This window comes from Cetorhinus maximus, chromosome 16 (assembly GCF_964194155.1).
Source record: "Cetorhinus maximus chromosome 16, sCetMax3.hap1.1, whole genome shotgun sequence".
Taxonomy (NCBI): Eukaryota; Metazoa; Chordata; class Chondrichthyes; order Lamniformes; family Cetorhinidae; genus Cetorhinus; species Cetorhinus maximus.
In genome coordinates this window covers 68,660,593-68,684,643 of record NC_135894.1, presented here as the reverse complement: position 1 = coordinate 68,684,643, position 24,051 = coordinate 68,660,593, and the positions used below count along the sequence as shown (strand labels likewise).

Below are 24,051 nucleotides of genomic sequence, written 5' to 3'. Positions count from 1 at the left end.
TGCTCCTAACATCTCAACCTCTGGCTTGATGTGAACCATTGTTTGATAACATACCTTGAGACATTTTCCTATTTTAAAGATGTTATATGGATATAAGTTTTTGTGTTATGGCTTTGTTCAGACCTGTTCTGCGTAACAGGATTTGATCATTTGTACACCCAGAAATCATTACTCCCTTTTATTTACACATTAAGCATGTCTGTTTCAAAGCAATTCATTGGAGCACAGTTTTCAGCAAACTGGTGCTGTTATTGTTAATGTTAACAGTGTGCTGGTGCATCCCTGTAGTGTGATGTGGTATGGTATTCCTAAAAGCAGACTGGTGCATTGCTGTTGTGTGTAGGACGGTAATGCTTGTGCTATTGTGTATAATGCGGTATTGAAGCAGCATCTTTGAGGACCACTGTGCTGCAGCATGAAAAACATTGGTGCCCATAATTCACGGTATGTCATGCTCCTGATCTCAGATGAGTAGACAGTGAAGGACAGTTGACTCAACTCGACAGTTTTTGCTCTCTGTTTATAGCATAACTTTAGCACAGGATATGTTACTTCCAATTCAAGGAACGTCCATTGAGAGAGATGTAGAGGCAGGCAGTGACCTTTAAAAAAAAAAGTGATATACCAATCTTTAAGCCTAATATACAGATTTTGTTCAAAGTCCCTTTTTTGATTCCTATTACTGATGAGCTGAGATTCTTAGAGTTCTGGCCCTGGAATCAATTGAGTGAAATGTTAGCATTTAAATTGGTTGAACTGAGTTCAGAATTTTGTAATCCTAAAGTGTACTTTGTGTTCCTAATGAAATACAGCCCCAAAAGAGCCATTAAGGGCCTGAGCTCAAATTGTACCTCATATTTAAGGGAGATTGTTTGTTTAATCCAGCATTGTTTCATGCCTTTCATGCTAACACATTGACATTACTTGCACTGTGTCTGAGATGTACTTTTACAGAATTCATGCCCAGGTCATAACCTTTTCTTTGGTAAAAATATTGAGGATTATGGAACCAAGGTTGGTAGATGGGAGTTAACATATAGATTGACCATGGTCTACTGGGAGAGCAGAATGGTCTCTCAAGGGTCTGGATAATATACTCCTGTTCTTATTTTCTTATTTTGTATCTTTTTCTTCCAAGAAATAATCATTGTTTCACATCCTTCACCATCTATGAAGATATTAAGGGAAACTGATAACCAACAGAAACAGTTTATTTTTTTAAGGGATCTGGGACTAGGGGGGGCATGGTCTAAAAATTAGAGCCAGACCTTTTAGGAGTGAAATTGGGAAATACTTCTTGCACAAAGGGTGGTAGTTGATGCTAGATCATCTCTTAATTTTAAACCTGAGATTGATAGATTTTTGTTATCACCATGGTGAGGTGGACATATGGAGTTAAGATCACGGAACAGTCATGATCTCATTGAATGGCGGAATAAGCTCAAGGGGCTAACTCTGTTAACAGAATGGTCCTTGACCTGAAACATCAATTTTGTTTCTCTCTCCACAGATGCAGCCAGATCTGCTGAGTATTTCCAGCATTTTCTGTTTTTATTTCAGACTTCCAGCATCCGCAGTATCTTGCTTTTGTTTTTCTTGTTGTAAGGTCTTTTACTGCCACCTAGTGTTGAAAACTTAATAATACTGGGTAAAAGCAAAATTCAGCCTTTTAAATGACAGCCTTGCTCTCAGGAGTACTAACCTCACTAAAGAAATTTTGCTTTCACCCCCTAGTCAAGTTGGAATGGGAGTTACAGCAAAGTGTGGTTTGGCGCTGGAAGTTATTTTCTACTGGCAAAGAGGCACTACTCCTCCATGGAATTTTTAGGCTTTTGATAATTAACAGATTTTGGTCCGTTCCAGATACCCTATTTTAAGGAAATTTGGTGTGAAAATGTTGTTATAGCATGTTTTCAGTTAAACTGATGGAAATTTATGGAAACAAAATATAAATGTAATGTTACTTACCTTTTGCATAATTATTGTGACTTAGTGGATGGTTGATTTTTTTTTTACCACAGGAAATGAATAGCAAGTCGAAGATTTGCGCCAATGTGTTCTGCGGTGCTGGGAGGGAGTGTGCTGTGACAGAGAAGGGTGAACCCACTTGCCTGTGCATTGCAGTAAGTTTATTCACTTGTGTTGTCCTGTTCCTAGAATGAAAGCAAAATTAAGTCTCAGCTGTTAGGTGGCCACTGCTAGCATTGATTTTTCATCCACATAATGATTTTCTAAAGCGTATTCGCTTGGTTCTGCTAAATATGTTAAGCTCAGCTCGGACTGATTTCACTGCCGCTGGGAAGTTCGTGCAAACTCGTGTGTAGCAACTAGAAGTAAAAACTGTGATGGCTGAAAAGCTGTTCTCAGTCAATGTGAAGTACAACTTGGTGCTATTTTTGGCCATCTCATGTGGGAGAGGACTCGCATGATAAAGTGGCCAATTTCATTGTTGTTTGTGGCTCAGCCTTTGCGTATCCAACAAAAACAAAACATCAGGAAAAGAGTTGTTATGGCCCAGAATGGAGCAGGGATCAAACCTGGGAGCTTACAGATTTTCACAGATCAGTGCCACAGCATTAGGGTTGAAATTTCTGCGGGCAATATTTTAACCTGTTTTTTTAAGTGAGTTAATAACTTAATTAAAATAGCATACATGGTACTTAATGCCAATGCATTAACCGATGGGTAGAAATCAGAGGAATTTCAAACCCAGTAATGTCATGAAGACAACTCTGGCCATAAATTTTTTATGTTATTATGATTTGCCAGATTTTTGTCAGTAATTGGCTTGGGTTTGGCTGTCCACCACCTCCAGGAGATTCATGTCTCTGGGTGGATAGGGATGTCTGTATTCTGATGCATATTACATCATAACTATGTTGGACAGGCTAAATGGATAGTGGGTATTTTCTGTCTGTCATTTTTCTATGTTGGTATACATTTATGGTGATTCTGCATTCTTAGAAGATCCAATCAAGGAGCTAGTGATTTAAGACCCTTAACAACTTGGTTGATTGTTAACTTGCCCTCTGAAGTGGCCTACAAGCCACTCTGTTATATCAAACTGCTTCAAGAAATAATAAGAAAATAGGATGGACCATTCAGCATCAGCCTCGCCTGACGTAGTTCTACTCACAGAATCAAATCTTACAGCCAATTTCCCAGACTCCGCCATCTATATCCCAGGATATGTCCTGTCCCACTGGCAGGACAGACACACCAGAGGCAGTAGCACAGTGATATACAGTCATGAGGGGTTGTCAACATGGACTTTTGACCCCATGAAGTCTCGCTGCATCAGGTCAAGCATGAGCAAGGGACCCCTCTGCTGATTACTGCTTATCCCCTTCCCTCAGCTGATGAATCAGCACTCCTCCACATTGAACACAATTTAGAATAAGTACTGAGGGTGGCAAGGGCACAGAATGTACTCTGTGTGAGCAATTTCAATGCCCTTCACCAAGAGTAGCTCAGTAGCACCACTAACTAAGTTGACCAAGTACTGAAGGACAAAGTTGCCTGACTGGGCCTGCAGCAGGTGGTGGGATAACCACCATGAGCAATAAACCAATTTGACCTTATCTTCATTTATCTACCTGCCATGATACATCTATCCATGACCGTACCAGTAGCATGACTAACCCACAGTCCTCTCTTCACACTGAGGACACTAAAAGCTGAGTATCCTTCATTCGAAACCCACGGGGCAGTTTGCATTTCGGATTTCAGATAATTTCGGTTTTTGGATACCGCGTATAGGCCTAGGCCTACTTAAAGTGGCCAAAGCCTAGGCTGACTTTATTCTAAAGTAAATAAAATGGCTAGAAAGGTAAGATGTACCACTGAGTAATAAATACCTGTGATAAGTTCCCACTCCTGGTGCCATCTACGATCCTACTTGTAGGAGATGGTTCGCAAGGCAAACAGTGCAGACAAAAATCGTGAAGTAAACAGTGCAGGCAAACAACTAGACTTCCCGTGCTAAAGGTTGGGTGTGGTCGACGAGGTTCCTGTCAGCTCAGGTCATGTTGGATCAGGTCACAGACTTTCCATGCAAAAGGTCAATGCAGTTCAATAAAAGTATGGTTATTGGATGTGTTTGGTTTTCGGATTTACGGATAAACGATACTCGACCTGTACCGCCATGCTAAATGGAATAGACTCGGAATGGAACTAGCAGCTCAACATTAGGCATCCATAAGGCTCTAGGGCAGCAAAATAATATTGCAACACAATCACTAACCTCATGGCGCAGCATATCCCTGACTCTACCAGTACAATCAAGCCAGGGTTCAATGAGGAGTGTAGAAAAGCATGCCACGAACCCGTAAAAATGATTTGCCCGTCTACTGAAGCTGAAACGCAGGACTACATGCATGCTAGACAGAGGAAGCAACATGCTATATACAGAGTACAGTGGTCCCATATCCAACAGATCAGATCTAAGCTCTGCAGTCTTGCCACATCCAGTCGTCAATGGTGGTGGACAATTAAAAAAGTAACTGGAGGAGAAGGCTCCACATATATCCTCATCCTCAAAGATGGGGGAGCCCAGCACATCAGTATAAATCTCAAAGATGGGGGAGCCCAGCACATCAGTATAAAAGACAAAGCTGAACATTTACAGTCATCTTCAGTCTGAAGTGCTGAGTAGATGATCCACCTCTGCTTCTTGAAGCAGTTTTTGGGTCAGTTTCTCTAGAGCAGCACGTTCTAGAGCCAACCAGAGAGCAGGCTATACTAGATCTAGTAATGCACATGAGACAGGGTTAATTGATGACCTCATAGTGAAGACACCACTAGGTAGCCGTGATCATAATATGATTGAATTTCACATTCAGTTTGAGGGAGAGAAGAGTGGATCTAAGACTAGTATTTTAAACATAAATAAGGGCAATTATGAGGATATGAAGACAGAGCTGGCTAAAGTGAACTGGGAAATTAGGTTAAGGGATGCAATGGCAGACATAGAGATATTTCAGAATACTCAGTAAAGATACATTCCAATGAGAAAGAAAGACTCTAAGGGAAGAATGCCAACATCGGTGCCTAACCAAGGAAGTTAAAGATAGTATGAAATTGAAAGAAAAAATGTATAATTCTGCTAAGTTGAGCGGCAGGTAAGAAGATTGGACAGAATATAAAGAACAGCAGAGACTGACTAAATAATTAATAAGGAGGGAGAAATTAGAGTATGAGAGTAAAAGTAGCTGGAAATATAAAAACAGATAGTAAGAGTTTCTACTGGTCTTTACAAAGGAAAAGAGTAAGTAAAGTAAGCGTTGGTCCGCTCCTCTAGCGAGAGAGTCTGAAAATTAATAATGGATAATAAGGAAATGGCAGATGAATTGAATAGATATTTTGTGTCTGTCTTCATTGTAAAGGATACAAATAACACCCCTGAAATAAGTGAACCTTGAGGTGAAAGGGAGGGAGTAACTTAAAATAATTACAATCACCAGGGAAAGCATACTGAGAAAATTATTAGAACTAAAAGCTGACAAGTCCCAGGTCCTGATGGACTTCATCCTAGGATCTTAAAAGAAGTGGCTGCTGAAATCGTAGATGCATTTATTTTAATTTTCCAAAATTCCCTAGATTCTGGAAAGGTCCCATCAGATTGGAAAATAACGATTGTGACTCTTCTATTCAAGAAAGGAGGGAGGCGGAAAACGGGAAACTACCGCCCAGTTAGCTTAATCTATTTTAGGGAAAATGTTAGAATCCACTATTAAGGATGTTATAGTGGGGCACTTGGAAAATCTCAATGCAATCAGGCAGAATCAACATAATTTTGTGAAAAGGAAATCATGTTTGACTAATTTATTGAAGTTCTTTGAGGAAGTAACAAGCAACTTTTAAAAAGGGGAACCTGTGGATGTGCTGCACTTAATTTCCAGAAGGTGTTTAACAAGGTACCACATCAAAGGTTACTATGCAAAATAAGACCTCATGGTGTAGGGGGGAAACATATCAGCACGGATAGAGGATTGGTTAGCTAGCGGGAAACTGAGAGTAGGCACAAATGGGTCATTTTCAGGTTGGCAATATGTGACGGGTGAAGCACCAGAGGGATCAGTGCTGGGGCCTCAACTATTTACAATTTACATCAATGATTTGGATGAAGGGACCAAATGTATGGTTGCTAAATTTGCTGATGACACAAAGATTGGTAGGATAGTAAGTTGTGAAGAGGACATAAGGAGCCTGTAAAGGGATATATATAGTTTAAGTGAGTGGGCAAAAGTTTGGCAGATGCAGTATAATGTGGGAAAATGTGAATTTGTCTACTTTTGGCAGGAAGAATAGAAAAGCAACATATCATTTAAATGGAGAGATATTGCAGAACTCTTGAGGTATAGAGGGATCTGGGTGTCCTGGCACATGCATCACAAAAGGTTGGTTTGCAAGTGCAGCAAGTGATCAGGAAGACAAATGGAATATTGTTGTTTATTGCAAGGGGAATTGAATATAAAATTAGGGATGTTTTGCTACTGTTGGACAGGGTGTTGGTGAGACCACATCTGGAGTACTGTGTGCAGTTTGGTCTCCTTATTTAAGAAAGGATATAATTACATTAGAAACAGTTCAGAGAAGGTTCACTCAACCCCCCCATCCCAGGTATCAGTCATCTTATGAGGAAAGGTTGGGCAGACTGGGCCTGTATTCATTTGAGTTTAAAAGAATGAGAGGTGATCTTATTGAAACGTATAGGGCAGGATTTTTAGGTCAGTGTGCGGGCGCGATCGGCAGGGGAATGGACCGCCACCCGCGATCGGCCCATTAATTGGCCAGCCCGCGTGAAACACGCTGAAATGCTTAGCGCTGCCGGGGTGGGGGCGGGAGGAGGGCGGGTGCTGACGTAAGCGTGGGCGTGGGGGAGCAGGGAATGAAAGCTCCCTGAAGGTAGAGTGCTGCCTCAGGGAGCTGAAGAACTTAAAAGCAATAAATAAAGATTTTAAAATCTGGGAAAAAAAATGTTCACACGTCAGAATCAGTCACCTGAACATATACATGATGAAAATTCTGCCCATACACTTTTTTATTTAGTAACGGAAGCTTCATCGCACCCTTGGATGAGGTTTCGTCAAAAATGTAAAGTCTGCCTGGCAGATTCACCTGTCCATCAACCATAAGGTTGGACGGGCCACGAAAAATCGGGGACAGTTGGAACTTCAATGGACTTAATTGCCCTCTTAATTGTTGGCGGGCTTGCTTCCAACTTTCGCACGCACGTGCTGATCAAAATATCGCGTGAGTGTGGGATGATGTCGGGTTGCTCGCCTGACGCCATCACGTGTTATTTTACGCTTGGGCGGGTTGGACACATGCCCACACACCGAGCTAAAAATTCTGCCCATAAGATCATGAGGGAACTTGACATGAGTGGATGCTGAAAGCATGTTTCCCCTTGTGGGAGAGACTGAAACTTGGGGACACAATTTTAAAATGAGGGGTCTTCTATTTAAGACAGGGATGAGGAGAAATATTTTCTCTGAGGAGTGTGTGTCTCTGGAACTCACTTCCTCAGAGCGGTGGAGGCAGGGTCATTGAATACTTTTAATGCAGAGGTAGATAAATTCTTGACTTAACAAGGGAGTCAAAGATTGCCGGGGCGGTAGGTGAAACGTGGTGTTGAGGTTACAATCAGATCAGCCATGATCTTATTGAATGGCTGAGCAGGCTCAAGGGACCAAATGGCCGTTTGTTCATATGTAAGTCATCGCTACAGCAGTTCCTCAGTGCCCTTGGCCCAAACATCTTAGCTGCTTCATCAATGACCTTCCCTCCATCATTAGGTCAGAAGTGGGGATGTTCACTGATGATCCCACAATGCTCAGGTCTGTTCATAATGCCTCAAATAATGAGGCAGACCATGCCCGCTTGCAGCAAGATATGGACAATATTCAGGTTTGTGCTGATCTCCAACAAGAAAGAGTCTAACCACTTCCCCTAGACATTTAATATAACAGTACTATTGGCAAATCCCCCACCATCAGCATTCTGGGGGCTACCATTGACCAGAAATGTAACAGGACCAGCCACATACATACTGTGTCTGTAAGAGCAGGTCAGAGGCTGGGAATTCTAAGGCAAGTAATGCACCTCTTCCCAAAACCTGTCCGCCAGCTACAAGGCTCAAATGAGAAGTGTGATGGAATACTCTCCACTTGTCTAGATAGCTCCAATAACACTCAAGAAGCTTGACACCATCCAGGACAAAGCACCCAGTGCACCATCTTAAAGATTGATCCCCTCCACCACCAACGCACAGTGGCAGCAGTGTCTACCATTTACAAGATGCACTGCAGCAACTTGCCAAGTTTTCTTCGACAGCACCTTCCAAACCTACAAACTCTAGCACTTAGGATGACAAGGGTAGCAGACACATGGGAACACCACCACCTGCAAGTTCTCCTCCAAACCAGACACCATCCTGCCTGGGAACCATGTCACTATTCCTTCACAGTCACTGGGTCAATATCCTGAAACTCCCTCCCAACCGTCCTGTTGGTGTATCTGCAGCAGATGGACTGCAGTTCCTCAAAAATGTAACTCACCAGCACCTTCTCAAGGGCAACAAACACCAGTCTTGCCAGTGATGCTACTATCCCATGAAAAAAATTTTAAAGAAACAGAACTGGACCAACCACTTAATTATTGTGACTACAAGAACACGTCAGAGGCTGGGTTTCTGCAGCAAATAACTCATCCACCATCTGCAAGGTGCAAGTCAGGAGTGTGATGGAATACTCTCCACTTGCCTGAATGAGTGTAGCTCCAATAACACTCAAGGAGCTCAACAAAGCAACTCATCAACCACTTTAAACATTGACTTTCTCCACCACCGGCATGCAGTGGCAGCCGTGTACACCACCTAGAAGATGCAATGCAACAATTCAGCAAGACTTCTTTAATAGCACCTTCCAAACCTGAAGGACAAGGGCAGCCGGCGCATGGGAACAGCCCCACCTGCTAGTTCCCCTCCAATCGCACACCATCCTAGCTTGCAACTATATCGCTGTTCCTTAATTGTCACTGGATCAAAATCCTGGAACTCCCTACCTAACAGCACCATGGGGGTACTTACAACACATGAACGGAAGTAGTTCAAATTGGCGGCTCACCACTACTTTCTTGAGGGTAATTGGAGATGGACAATAAATACTGGCCTTGCCAGTGATGCTCATGTCCCATGGACGAATAAAAAAATCTTGTGCCAGGTCCAGTACACATTAAAGTGTGTCATTTTCTATCTTCTGACACGGGAATGTTGGATCATAGAAATATAGAAAATAGGAGCAGGAATAGGCCATTCAGCCCTTTGAGCCTGCTCCACCATTCATTATGATCATGCCTGATCATCCAATTGAATAGCCTGCTCCCGCTTTCTCCCCATATCCTTTGATCCCTTTCACCTCAAGAGCTATAAATCTAATTCCTTCTTGAAAACATACAATGTTTTAGCCTCAAATATTTTCTGTGGTAGCGAATTCCACAGGCTCACCACTCTCTGGGTGAAGAAATTTCTCCTCATCTCAGTCCTAAATGGTCTACCCCGTATCCTCAGACTGTGACCCCTAGTTCTGGACTCCCCCACCATCAGGAACATCCTTCCTGCATCTACCCTGTCTAGTCCTGTTAGAATTTTATAGGTTTTTTATGAGATTTCCACCCCCCCATTCTTCTGAACTCCAGCGAATATAATCCTAACCGACTCAATCTCTTTTCATATGTCAGTCCCGTCATCCCAGGAATCAGTCTGGTAACTGGGTCAGTAACTACTATAACTCTACAGTGTGTTATTGCTGCTATTTGCTTGTCCACTTACCATTTAATGAATCTGTTTGGCAATTTATAGCCTAAGTCATGACTTAATAAGAGTGTTTATTCTACTGCCTTCCAAAGTCAAGGAAGATTACCATGAGGTTGTGTAATATAACCAGTAATCAAAAAGTCAAAGGAGGTTACATGAGGTAATGTGATGCAACCAGCAATTAAAAAGTCAAGGAAGATCACATGAGTTCATGTGATACAACCATACAAGAGTTTTAGGTCTGATTTCTGGACTCACTACAATTACAGATTAAAGCACATTGATTCATAGGGAGAGAAGGCACATTTATGGGATTCACCTGAGATGCTGATCCCAAGAAAAATACCTGGAGTAAAAACTCAAAACAACTTCATGTAGCATCGCAGCTGAAAGGATCATTTAAATTCAACAAAATAAATATTGACATTCAAAACTAAAAAAGCTGCGTTTAAACCTTTGAATCTGTGATTAGACCTTTGTGACCCATGTACAAAGTTTGTTAGCACAGGACTGTGGATCTTTATTTGTGCAAAAGCTGCAGAGTAAGTGGTTCAGTTAGTGGAATAATGTATGTGGGACAAGAAGAGGTGACATCTAAAATAAGTGTTCTAATTTCTCCAAATAGTAATTATAAAGCTGAACATAAAAGAACCATATTTTTTGTTTGTTATATTTAATTTAAAAACAAGTTTGAAAATTCAAAACATAGACAGCTCCCTTCAGAAAATGTGATAGAAATATGTTGATAAATGTTGTGCCTGACAGGCTCTGACTGAACTCCTGAGGAATATAATAAGCGAATTGCCTCTTTGAACATCAGGATGCCCTGTGGAGTGGATTTATTAAAATTTGATTTATCAGAGCTTCAAAGGATTGAAGAAGTAATCATAGGATTAGGTACCAGAAAGAAACAAAAAAGGTCTACATTTCTCAAGAGGGCAGAAGCCCTAAAGGATACAGGTCCTTTTTAAAGGGTCATTTTTCAGCTTCAGTTTTCAAAATAGTGGTGGAGTGATTCAAACTCGAAGGTTATGCTGAAAATCCACCCAAGGATAGTTTGATCTGCAACAGATCTTGCAGGAATCACTGTTGCCAATTTTTAAAAAAATATTCTTTCATAAGATGTGGGCATCGCTGGCTAGGCCGGCATTTATTGCCCATCCCTAATTGCCCTTGAAAAGGTAGTGGTGAGCTGCCTTCTTGAACTGCTGCAGTCTGCAAGGTGGTGTAGGAATACCGACGGTGCTGTTAGGAAGGGATATTGATTCCAGGATTTTGATCCAGTGACAGTGAAGGAACAGCAATATAGTTCCAAGTCGGTATGGTGTGTGGCTTGGAGGGGAACTTGCAGGTGGTGGTGTTCCCATGCATTTGCAGCCCTTGCCCTTATAGATGGCAGAGGTCACATGTTTGGAAGGTGCTATCAAAGGAGCTTTGGTGAGTTGCTGCAGTGCATCTTGTAGATGGAACACACTGCTGCCACCATTCGTCGGTGGTGGAGGGAGAGAATGTTCAAGGTGGTGGATGGGGTGCCAAACGAGCAGGCTATAGGACCATAAGACGTAGGAGCAGAAGTAAGCCATTCAGCCCATCGAGTCTGCTCCACTATTCAATGTCATCATGGCTGCCCTGATGATCCTCAACTCCACTTTCCTGCATTTTCTCTATAACCCTTGATTCCCTTACTGATTAAAAATCTGTCTATCAGCTTTGAATATACTTAACGACCCAGCCTCTACAGCCCTCTGCGGTAAAGAATTCCACAGATTTACTACCCTCCGAGAAAATAAATTACTCCTCATCTCTGTCTTAAATGGGCGACCCCTTACTCTGAGATTATGCCCTTTGGTCCTAGACTCTCCCACAAGGGGAAACAACCTCTCAGCATCTACCCTGTCAAGCCCCCTAAGAATTTTGAATGTTTCAATAAGGTCGCCTCTCATTCTTTTAAACTCCAGTAAATACAGGCCCAACCTACTCAACCTCTCCTCATAAGAAAATTCCTCCATACCCGTGATCAACCTAGTGAACCTTTTCTAGACTACCTCCAATACCAGTATATCCTTCCTTTAGATAAGGGGACCAAAATTTTCACAGTATTCAGGGTGTGGTCTAACTAGTGCCTTGTATAGTTTTAGCAAGACTTCCCTATTTTTTACACTCCATTTCCTTTGAAATAAAGACCAACATTCCTTTTGCCTTCCCCATTACCTGCTGAACTTGTATGCTAACTTCTCGTGATTCATGCACGGATACCCCCAAATCCCTCTATGCTATAGCTTTCTGCAATCTTTCTCCATTTAAATGTGTTCAACTCCTCTATCCTCCTTGCCAAAGTGCATAACCTCACATTTTCCCACATTATATTCTACTTGCCAAGTTTTTGCCCACTCACTTAACCTGTCTATATCTCTCTGTAGACTCGTTGTGTCATTCTCACCACTTGCCTTCCCACCTATTTTTGTGTCATCTGCAAACTTGGCGATAGTACATTCACTTCCCTCATCCAAGTCATTAATATATATTGTAAATAATTGTGGCCCCAGCACTGATCCCTGTGGCACTCCATTAGTTGCAGGTTGCCATCCTGAAAATGCACCCCCCCCACCCTTATCCCAGCTCTGTCTTCTATCAGCTAGCCAATCCTCTATCCATGTTAATATTATTATACCCCCAACACCATGGGCTCTTATCTTATTAAGTAGCCTCATGTGCGGTATCTTATCGAAAGCCTTTTGGAAATCCAAATATATTGGTTCCCCTTTATCTATCCTGCTTGTTACCTCCTCAAAGGTGGTAATATGTTTGTCAGGCATGATTTCCCCTTCATGAAGCCATGCTGACTCTGCTTGATAATATTATGTATTTCTAAATGCTCTGCTATTACATCCTTTATAACCACCTCTAACATTTTCCCAATGACGGATGTTAAACTAACTGGCCTATAGTTGCTTGTTTTTTGTGTCCCTCCCTTTTTGATTAAGGATGTTACATTGGCAGTTTTCCAATCCTTTGGGACTTTTCCAGAATCTAAGGATTCTTGGAAGATTACTACCAGTGCATCCACTATCTATGTAGCTACTTCCTTTAATAGCCTGGGATGCAACCCATGAGGTCCAGGGGATCTATCGGCCTTTAGCCCCATTAGTTTCACTAGTATTTTTTCTCTGGTGATGGTTATTGTATTTATTTCCTCCCCCACTTTTACCCCTTAGTTATTTAGTATTTTTGGAATGCTATTAGTGTCTTCTACCGTGAAGACTGATGCATAGTATTTATTCAACTCCTCTGCCATTTCCTGGTTCCCCATTATTATTTCCCCAGCCTCATTTATTAAGGGGCCTAAGTTCAATTTGGCCTCTCTGTTCCTTTTTATATATGTAAAGAACCTCTTACTGTCCATTTTTATATTACTTGCTAGTTTACCCTCAAAGTTTATTTTCTCCCTCTTTATTATTTTTTGGCCATCTTTTGTTGGTTTTTAAAACTTTCCCAATTCTCTGTCTTACCACTAATCTTTGCCACATTGTATGCTTTTTCTTTCAATTTGATACTCTTCTTAACTTACTTAGTTAACCATGGTTGGTTTATCCCCTTCCTTGAATCCTCCTTCCTCACTGGGATATATCTTTGTTGAGAGTCATGAACTATTTTATTAAATGTCTACCATTGTTCATCAACTGTCTTTTCGCTAAACTCCTTTCCTTGTCCACTCCAGCCAACTCGGCCCTCATTCATTTATTTAACTTATTTAAGTTTAGCACAGTTGTTTCTGACCCAGGTTTCTCATTCTCAAACTGAACGCTAAATTCTACCATGTTATGGTCACTGTTTCCAAGGGAATCTTTTACTCTGAGATCATTTATTAAACCTGCCTCATTACATGTTACCAGATGCAAAATAGCCTGTACCCTGGTTGGATCCATAGCACATTGTTCTAGGAAACTGTCCCGAATACACTCTGAATTCTTGCTCGTGGATACCTCTGCCAATTTGATTTTCCCAATCTACATGAAGATTAAAGTCACCCATGATTTAAAATGTACTGCCTTTTTTACATGCCCTCATTATCTCCTGATTTATTCCCTGTCCTACAGTATAGCTACAGTTAGGGGGCATATAGACTACTCCCACCAGTGTCTTCTTCCCCTTGTTATTTCTTACCTCCACCCATATGGATTCTACATCTTCCGATCCAAGATCATTTCTTGCTATTCTACTTATTCCATCTCATACTAACAAAGCTACCCCACACCCTTTCCATTCTGCCTGTCCTTTCGAAATGTCATATACCCCTGAATACTTAGTTCCCAGCTTTGATCTCCTTGTAATCACGTCTCTATAATGGCTATAAGATCATACCCATTAACCTCTATTTGTGCCATTAATTTTGTTCCGAATACTACGTGCATTTAAGTAAAGAGCCATTAATTTTCCCTTTTACCATTTTCTCCCCCTTTGACCCTATTTGCTGCTGTTTTTTTTATGTTTGTACACTCTGCCCCTTCCTGTCACACTCTGGGTATCATTACCTAAATAGCTGTTCTGCAAGGCTGCCATATCCTTTTGCTTTGTAAGCCTACGTATCCCCTCTCCAGAACCCTCCCCCTCTATTTAGTTTAAAACCCTCCATACAGCCCTAGTTATTCAATTCGCCAGGACACTGGTCCCAGCACGGTTCAAGTGAAGCCCGTCCCACCGAGACAGCTCCCTTCTAACCCAGTACTGGTGCCAATGCTCCATAAACTGAAACCCATTCCTCCCACACCAATCTTTGAGCCACGCATTTAACTCCTTGACTTTATTTAGCCTATGCCAGTTTGCCGGTGGCTCTGGTAGTAATCCTGAGATCATTACCTTGGAGGTTCTGCTTTTTAATTTAGCTCCTAACTATTCAAATACTTTCAGCAGACCCTCCTTTGTCATTGGTTCCAACATGGACAATGACAACTGGATCGCTCCCCTCTCACTCCAAGCTCCTCCCCAGCCCTGAGGAGATGTCCTAAACCCTGGCACAGGGCAGGCAACACAGCTTCAGGACTCATGCTCATGGCTGCAGAGAACAGTATCTATCCCACTGATTATACTGTCCCCTACCACTACGACATTCCTATTTCCTCTCCCCGCTTGAATGGCTCCCTGTAGCACGGTGCTGTGGTCAGTTCGCTCATCCTCCCCGCAGACCCTGCTCTCATCTGCACGGTGTGCAAGGATCTCTTAACTGTTGGACAATTGCAGGGGCCGAGGCTCCTTGAAGACTACTCCTGGGTCTCTATACCTGCCTTACCAGCAGTCACAGTCTCCTGTCCTATCGCAGACCAAATTTGAATGACCTAATCTGAGGGGTGTGACTGTCTCCTGGAGCAAAGTGTCCAGGTAACATCCCCCCGCCCCCAGATGTGGTGCAATGTCTGCAGCTCGGACTCCAGCTCCTCACCTCGGATCCGAAGTTCCTCAAGTTGCAAACAGATGTCTTCGCTCTGGATCACCTTGGTGTCCAGCAGCTCCCACATGCTGCTGCAGCAACACATCACCCATCCTGCCATTACGATTGTATTTAATTTAATTAATTAATTATTCTAGTATGCCCGCACTTTACAGTAATTAATTTTTTTATATCAGTATTGATCTTATACTTAAGCTATTTTTAAGAAAAAGAGAAGAAAAAAAGACTAGAGACCTAAACACAAACTAAAGGCCTTACTGTTACTTAAAAGACCAGAAATATATACCAATCAGGCTGCTTTGGCCTGCGTGGTGTCGAGCTTCTTAATTGTTGTTGGAGCTGAACTCATTCAGGCAAGTGGAGAGTATTCCATCACATTCCTGACTTATGCCTTGTAGATGGTGGAAAGGCTTTGGGAGACAGGAGGTGAGTTACTCGCCACAGAATTCCCATTCTCTGACCTTCTCTTGTAACCAAGTATTTATATGACTGGTCCAGTTCAGTTTCAGGTCAATGGGTAACCTCCTAGGAAGTTGATAGTGGGGGATTCAACAATGGTAATGCCTTTGAATGTTAAGGGCTGATGGTTAGATTCTGTCTTGTTGGAGATGGTCATTGCCTGGCATTTGTGTGGCGTGAATGTTACTTGCCACTTGTCAGCCCAAGCCTGGATATTGTCCAGGTCTTGCTGCATATAGACACAGACTGCTTCAGTATCTGAGGAGTTGCGAATGGTTCTGAACATTGTGCAATCACCACTTCTAACCTTATGATGGAGGGAAGGCCATTGATGAAGCAGCTGAAGATGGTTGGGCCTAGGACACTACCCTGAAGGACTCCTGCAGCGATGTTCTGGAACTGAGATGACTGACCTCCAACAACCACAACCTTCTTCCTTTGTGCTATATAGTATGACTCCAACCAGCAGAGAGCTTTCCCCCTGATTCCCATTGACTCATTTTGCTGGGCTTCTTTATGTCACACTCGGTCAAATGCTGCTTCGATGTCAAGGGCAGTCACTCTCACCTCACCTCTGGGGTTCAGCTCTTTGGCCTATGTTTAGGCCAAGGCTGTAATGAGGTCAAGAGCTGAGTGGCCCTGGCAAAACCCAAATTGAGCGTCAGTGAGCAGGCTCTTGCTATGTGTAAATGCCACTCAATCGCACTGTTGGTGACACCTTCCATTACTTTGCTGTACAGTAATACACAGCACAGTTGAGACTGTTGGGATGGTAACTGGCTGGGTTGGATTTGCCCTGCTTTTTGTTGGCAGAACATATGTGGGAAATTATCCACATTGCTGGGTAGATACCAGTGTTCCACCTGTACTGGAAGAGTTTAGGCAGGGATGTGGCTAGTCCTGGAGCACAAGTCTTCAATACTATTGGCGGAATATTGTGGAGTGAATTGAATTGACTGATGACTTGCATCAATGATGCAGGGGACCTCTAGAGGAGGCTGAGATGGATCCTCCACTTGGCACTTCAGGCTGAAGGTGGTTGCAAATGCTTGTCTTTTTCAGCAGATAAATAAAAGACAGATAAATGCTTAATGTTGTCTGCATGGCATTCCTCTGTGTATTTAACTTAAACAGGTTAACAGCTTGGTTAAAATAGTGGAAAGAGGAATGGACCTGTGAACATTCAAGTGCTTACCTGCTGTTATAGTTAACAGTATTTTTAAATTAAATTTGCTGCCTGGGGTTTTTTGGATTATGGGTACTGTAGAACCGTTGTCATATGGGTGACCAGTGATGTGATGTTATTGTACATGCCTTTGGTCTCAGACCAGGTAAAGACCTTTGGGCCAATTCCACAGTTAAACCAACAAATGACATGTCCATCTGGTGCCAGGGTTGCCAGCCCTCCAGTTTGTCCTTGAGCTTTTTTTATATTCATTCGTGGGATTTGGGCATTGCTGGCTGGGCCAGCATTTATTGCCCATCCGTAATTGCCCTTGAGAAGGTGGTGATGAGCTGCCTTCTTGAACCGCTGCAGTCCATGTGGTGTAGGTATACCCACAGTACTGTTTGGGAGGGAGTTCCAGGATTTTGACCCAGCCACAGTGAAGGAATGGCGAAAAATTTCCAAGTCAGGATGGTGAGTGACTTGGAGGGGAACTTCCAGGTGGTGGGGTTCCCATGTGTCTGCTGCCTGTGTCCTTCTAGAAGGTAGTGGTTGTTGGTTTGGAAGGTGATAAGGAGTCTCCTGGGCTTAAAGGTTAATCTCCTGTACATTGCTACTACCAACCCAGGAAAAAAAGATCATAGAGGTGTTAAATGTAATTGCAGATAATTTTCATCTTGAATGTTTCAATGTAATAGTTATAAAAATATTGAAAATGAGGGAAGAAAGAATATATGACTATCAGTCAAGCATCACCTGATTAGATAACAGAGTTTGTTTGCTTTACATTTTGTTGGGGGAGGGCGATGCACCATGAAAATAGACATCCTGGGTGACTGATAGGAGCATGGGGGCTGGGCAGTTAGGGGTGGAAGATCATGTGATGAAATCTCCAGGGATATATCCAAACAGAGTTGGCAGCTCTCCTGGGTGCACTGATATAGGTTCCAAGAGGTCAGCTAACAAACATATTTTAAGTAATCTCTTTGCACAAAACAACTTTAAAAAAATTATTTCATGGAATGTGGGCGCCACTGGCAAAGCCAGCTTTTGGTGTCTATCCCTAATTGCCTTGAACTGAGTGGCTTCTTAAACTATTTCAGAAGACGTTTAAGAGTCAACCACATTTCTGTGGATTTGTAGTCAGATTTAGGCCAGGTCATGTTAGGATGGCAGAGTAACCATTACTCATTTGCAAGGCTTGGCAATGAATGTAGGTGGGCTGTTCAGTTTGAGTGGTGCCACTGTTGAATCCAAGGTTGTCTTCATATATTTATACATCGGGACCTGTCCTCTGCAGGCAAAGGGAATATGTCCAGACATTGCACCTTTTTGAATAAACAAAAGCATGGGGGACAATAGCTGCCTGGTGCATTCGCCATGGCAAAATGTCCTGACCAAGTAGAGCTGACTTACCAACCAATAAGCACCCTTTTCTCATGTTGTAAAAATTGTTGCTTCCTTTGAAATTTGGCATTCTTGCATTTGTCCTGATGAGTGCAAGCTGAAAATCTTCAACAGCATGTCTCTTTTTTTCAGCAAATTTTTTTTCTTTAGGGACACGGGGGATAAATTGTACCGCCCTATTTGTTATCCTGGCTGAATTCAGCTAACACAACACTAACTAGGGATCACACCTACAACCACCTTGTTCTATATGCCTCAGCTACTTACTGGATAATTTTGAGGGTCTGGATTTCACGTGGCCAGAAATTCAGGGGTGAGGCCACCTCCGCTTGCCCTGGAAGCTGTGACACTACTATACATGGTTCAGGCAAACCAATCCTGAGGCATCCGTCCAACTTTCAAGAGCTGCTGGCCAGTTGAAGGGCTGGCAGCTCTTCAGTCCCAGAAGAACCACTTGAAGCAGTGGCCTCTGCTGGAACTTCAGCCAGACCCCAGGCCAGTGACCCTGGAACAGGGCCAGAGTTCGGGTAAGTGGGATTAGATGATAGCCAGGGCCAATAATGCAAACCCTGGTGATGTGGGCGGGGGTGGAGTCCGGCCTCATGAGGGCAGGGGGTTCTTCTATAATGGCGGGGGAGTGTCAGTGGGCCAGAGGGTGCCCGGTCTGGAGCCTCCCCAGGTTTGTTGGGTGGCCACCAGGCTTTACTGGGCAGCCTCCCCAGGTGGTGAAGTTCCCATCTGTCACTGGTAAAATGCCAGTGGTGGTGGGAAGAGCACGTTAAGCCTAAGGGCGGGTGGGACACCCGCCACCTCCCACACTGCCGGTGGAATGCTACTGGAGGCGGGAAGGTGACAGGCATGATGCCCCCTCGCTGCCATCCCAGCTGATTTTGCGCAACCCCCACCACCACCTAACCCGCTTGGGGCAGGGAGAATCGTGAAATTCAGCCAATTGAAAAATAATGAAAAAGGCAAAATCAGCACATTATGAAATGTGTGAAACTCATGGTGCATTGTGATTTGTTTTTTCTTTCACAGGGTGTGGGTGTCACAGGCTAGGCCAATCCGTAATTTATTTAATAGGAAACAGTTATCAAATAAATTTAGGTTGTTGAGCAGATTAACTAGGTATTTCAGAAATATGTTGGACTATTTAAAAAAAAACTATAGTGTTTGTGATCTCAGGCATGGTTCTTGATTTTGATCTCCATTGTAATGACTGAGCTGGAGCTTGGTGAGTCGGAGTACATGGACCCCGATTTCACAGCAGAAAGAGCTCTTGCTGTTTTCTAATGCAGCTGTGTGTATTATTTTTTAGGAATGCAAACATCACAAGAGGGTGGTGTGTGGAAGCAATGGGAAGACATACCGTAACCACTGTGAGCTTCACCGTGATGCATGTCTAACTGGCATGAAGATACAGGTCTCTCATGATGGGCATTGTGAAGGTAAGCCAGGGAAAAAAAATCATTTTTTTGAGTTCAGCATTTCACATGGGACAGCAGCATGTGTTTTGAATCATTGCTCATTCACTGAGTAAAGGAGGAATCTAGAGCCAGTCTTTCCTTAACATAGATTTATTCATAAAACCCAAAGATGACAGGCACAGACTCTCTATTTTTTCCGCCCGCACCGATGAAAACCTGTTCTTATATATACTTAAGAATAATGCCCGAATCTTTCCCCAATTAGTAACAGCTGCAACTAGAGCATGCACTTCATTGTGACAGGATTGCAACATTAAGAACATGGACCATTATATGAAGCTTCATGTCACGCTTCAAGATATAGAAACATAGAAAATAGGAGCAGGATGGGTAATTTGGCCCTTCAAGCCTGCTCTGCCATTCAATATGATCATGGCTGATCCTCTATCTCAATGCCATACTCCCGCTCTCTCCCGATACCCCTTGGCGCCTTTAGAATCCAGAAATCTATCTATTTCCTTCCTTAAATATATTCAGTAACTTGGCCTCCATAGCCTTCTATGTAGAGAATTCCATAGGTTCACCACCCTTTGAGTGAAGAAGTTTCTCCTCAGCTCAGTCCTAAATGGCCTGCCCCGTATCCTGAGATTGTGACCCCTTGTTCCAGACTCCCCAGCCAGATGAAATATCATCCCTGCATCCAGTCTGTCCAGCCCTGTCAGAATTTTATATGTTTCATTGAGATCCCCTCTCATTCTTCTAAACTCCTGTGAATACAGGCCTAGTTGGCCCAATCTCTCCTCATATGATAATCCTGCCATCCCAGGAATCAGTTTGATGAACCTTTGCTGCACTCCCCCTATGGCAAGCATATCCTTTCTTAGGTAAGACGACCAGAACTGCACACAAGACTCCAGGTGTGGTCTCACCAAGGCCCTGTATAGCTGCAGTTAGACATCCTTGCTCCTGTACTCAAGTCCTCTTGCAATGAAGGCCAACATACATGTGCCTTCTTAACTGCTTGCTGCACCTGCATGCTTGCTTTCAGTGATTGGTGTACAAGGACACCCAGGTCCCTTTGTACATCAACATTTCCCAATCTATCACCATTTAAATAATACTCTACCATTCTGTTTTTCCTACCAAAGTGGATAACTGCACATTTATCCACGTTATACTGCATCAACCATGTATTTGCCCACTCACTCAATTTATCTAAATCACCTTGAAGCCTTTTAACATCCTCCTCACCACTCACATTCCCACCAAGTTTCATGTTGTCAGCAAACTTGGAAATATTACATTTGGTTCCCTCATCCAAATCATTGATATATATTGTGAGTAGCTGGGGCCCAGCACTGATCCCTGTGGTACCCCACTAGTCACCGCCTGCCATTCCGAAAAAGACCCATTTATTCCTACTCTGTTTCCTGTCTGCTAACCAATTCTCAATCCATGCCAATATGTTACCCCCAATCCCATGTGCTTTAATTTTGCACACTAACCTCTTAAGTGGGACTTTATCAAAAGCTTTCTGAAATTCCAAATACACCACATCCACTTGTTCTCCCTTATCTATTCTGCTAGTTATGTCCTCACTCCAGTAGGTTTGTCAAACATGATTTCCGTTTCACAAATCCATGTTGACTTTGTCTAATCCCATTGATATTTTGATATATACAATTAGATTATTCATAGATTGCTTTATGTTTCTTTTACAGAAAAGAAGAATGAAAAAATAGCAGCCAGTAGCCCAGGTACAGGATAGCTGAATAAGTTCTATTACTGTGGGACTTAAATGTCTGTACTACTGTCTTTGTGAGTTTAACTGTGATTTCAGCCACATCATGGCATTATCCTCAGGTTGAAGGTATGTGTCGCCCAAGATCTATCACGGGACCATTATGAAACTTGCCAACAATGACAGCTTCATATTTAAATTCAATGCTTGGATAAATACAGTGCAGGAACAATATGGACCACAGTTATGTTGTTTGATAGGGAAGCTCAGAATTAAATTGGTCCAGCAAGACTGGGAATATTTGGATGTGCTAGCTTTTTTGGTTGGATAAGTGTGCTCCAACTGCAGCACCATCAAGGGAAAAAGGTAAATAAATGTTCATTTAAAAGCTGAGTACACTTGACAGTCATTTGTCCCATAACTGCTCAAGAAATAAAATCAAAAACCAATCTGTAACAGCAGATTTCTATTAAGTGATGAACTGGACCATTAAGCTCAGAGTTAGTCTAGTTCCAGCAGCAGCTGATAATTATGCAAAATCTACCTTAATATTCACACCAGTTGTACTTAATCTTTTGTGAAGATCTAAGTGTCACAGTATTTACTAGCTATCTGAAGTGAGATTTCGATTTCTGGTGTCATCTGCCCAAGAGAGATAATTCCTGTACTATACTGTGTCAATAAAAGAGCAACTGAACTAAATTTTCTATCAAGTAGCAGGCTCCTTTTCAGCATTTGGAATGCATTGTTGCTTTATTAAATCTTTCCTTTATATCAGTGTTCCAGCTAGTAGGATGCCAACTGGTTTGACTACACTGCAGTTTCTTGGATTCAAATTAATAAATAAGAGAATTTCAGTGGTGAAACAGTAATGGTGTATATGTAACCAGTTCTATATCTGCAGTGCACTTAATACAGTATACTTCAGAAGCTAAGATGGCACCATTGCACCCTCTAACCCTCTTCGTAGAGCGATCCAGTCGGGTATATAAGACTGGCATTGCTGTTTACAACCCTGTACCCAAAGTGTACACAGTGCACTCTGCTACAGTCTTCTGTAATTAACAATGTAAGACAACAATGTTTCTTCAGACCTACAAGTGGAGTGTCTTGCCACAGTTTAGGTAAGTTTGTACAGCTGACTGTTCACCATCAACTGCTCCTGCCCACCACCACCCCACCCCTACCCCAACCCACAACCAATGGACACACACAAAGTCAGGGCCAAAGTAACACACAAGACATTTTAATGGCCTATCAATTCCGGGTCTGTATCAGTGAAATGTAACTCTTTTAGAGTAGTGCCAGTTAACAGTTAGAGTAGTGCTCAAAGTATCTTAACAGTTCTTCTCAGATAGAGAAAGGTGACCTATCGTGACATTCAAATTTACACCTACAATGTACTGTCAATTTCTTGTAGATTCAGATAGTTTTATGGTTTTGTTGCTGCATCCACAATATGTTGCCAGGTTCCAGAGCACAATCAGAGTAGTCTTGGTGCTGAACCTGCAGTGCACTGCAGCAGTTCTTGTATAGCAGAGAATACCACACCAAAAGATACTGCTGCTTTTGGCCCTACATGGATACCATATTGCAGTAGTTAAGGATTATAATAGCGTCACTTAGCATGGGACTTATAATGCCTGATTGAACCTGCAGTGAACTGCACCAGTTGTAGTCGGTAAGAACAGCTCAGATTACAGTTTAGTATTTCCAATAATCTTAATTAATGAGAATTCTGTAACAATCAGCTGTTTCTATGGAAATGACAGCTAAATCTTTAAAATTGATGAGATGCCTTCCTTAGTTGCCTTGTATGGAAAACTTCTTATAATAATTACAGTTTATACTTGCAAACGACCCATAGGCACATGACAACCTTTTGGCTTCAAACAAGCTTTAAAAAATTTGTTGTGGATACAAAGTTAAAAAGTTAAATTATCACTGCCACTCAAGTATAGAGGGACTTCAACATATTGCTGGCACCAGTCAGAAGATAGAGAAACATGAGAAAGCTGCTTTGTTTTGATTCTCAACATTGTTTTTTTTATTGTGATGATGTTAGATTTAAAGGACCAGTTTGCCTTTATTACAGATATTGCTATCGATATAGTCATTATTTTTGGGTTCCACCTAATTGAACAAATACTAAATTAAGAAACTAATTAGAGTTTGGGGCAAGTGATAATTTAGTGAAAAAGTTCATCTGAAAACATGCTGATTCTTTTCATAAGATTGTCAACATGCCTTCACTGCACCCCTACTCCAGATTTCAGAGATGCAGGGATGAGTAAGCCACTGCTGGTATTTGGTTTATAGGATCAATATTCTGTTGTGTCTTGAGTAAAATTATCTTTTGCCCTTTATGGTCTTTAGTTTTAAGATGCAAAGTAACGTAAAGTCCATAATGTAATTTGTTTTACTGTTGCACATTGGGCTGCAAATCAGTTCCTGTATATAAACAACCTATATCTGACTGAAGTTGTAATTGATGCTGTAGATTTTATGGTATTCTTATTATAGTACTATTCCAATGGGGTCATCGTTCTTCATGCCTAGGTCTTTTGATTGAACACAGCTGTTGATTAA

The 24,051-nt window shown here is 42.2% G+C and overlaps 1 protein-coding gene across 1 annotated transcript in view; it reads left to right on the top strand.

Annotated features, from left to right (window-relative positions):
* fstl1b (follistatin-like 1b) overlaps positions 1–24,051 on the top strand; it is a 119,745-nt gene that overhangs the window by 67,312 nt on the left and 28,382 nt on the right. The window contains exons 3-5 of the mRNA XM_078559981.1: positions 2,022–2,123; positions 19,613–19,742; positions 21,443–21,478. Of these exons, the coding sequence (XP_078416107.1) occupies positions 2,022–2,123; positions 19,613–19,742; positions 21,443–21,478 (268 nt within the window). The remainder of the gene's footprint in view (positions 1–2,021; positions 2,124–19,612; positions 19,743–21,442; positions 21,479–24,051) is intronic.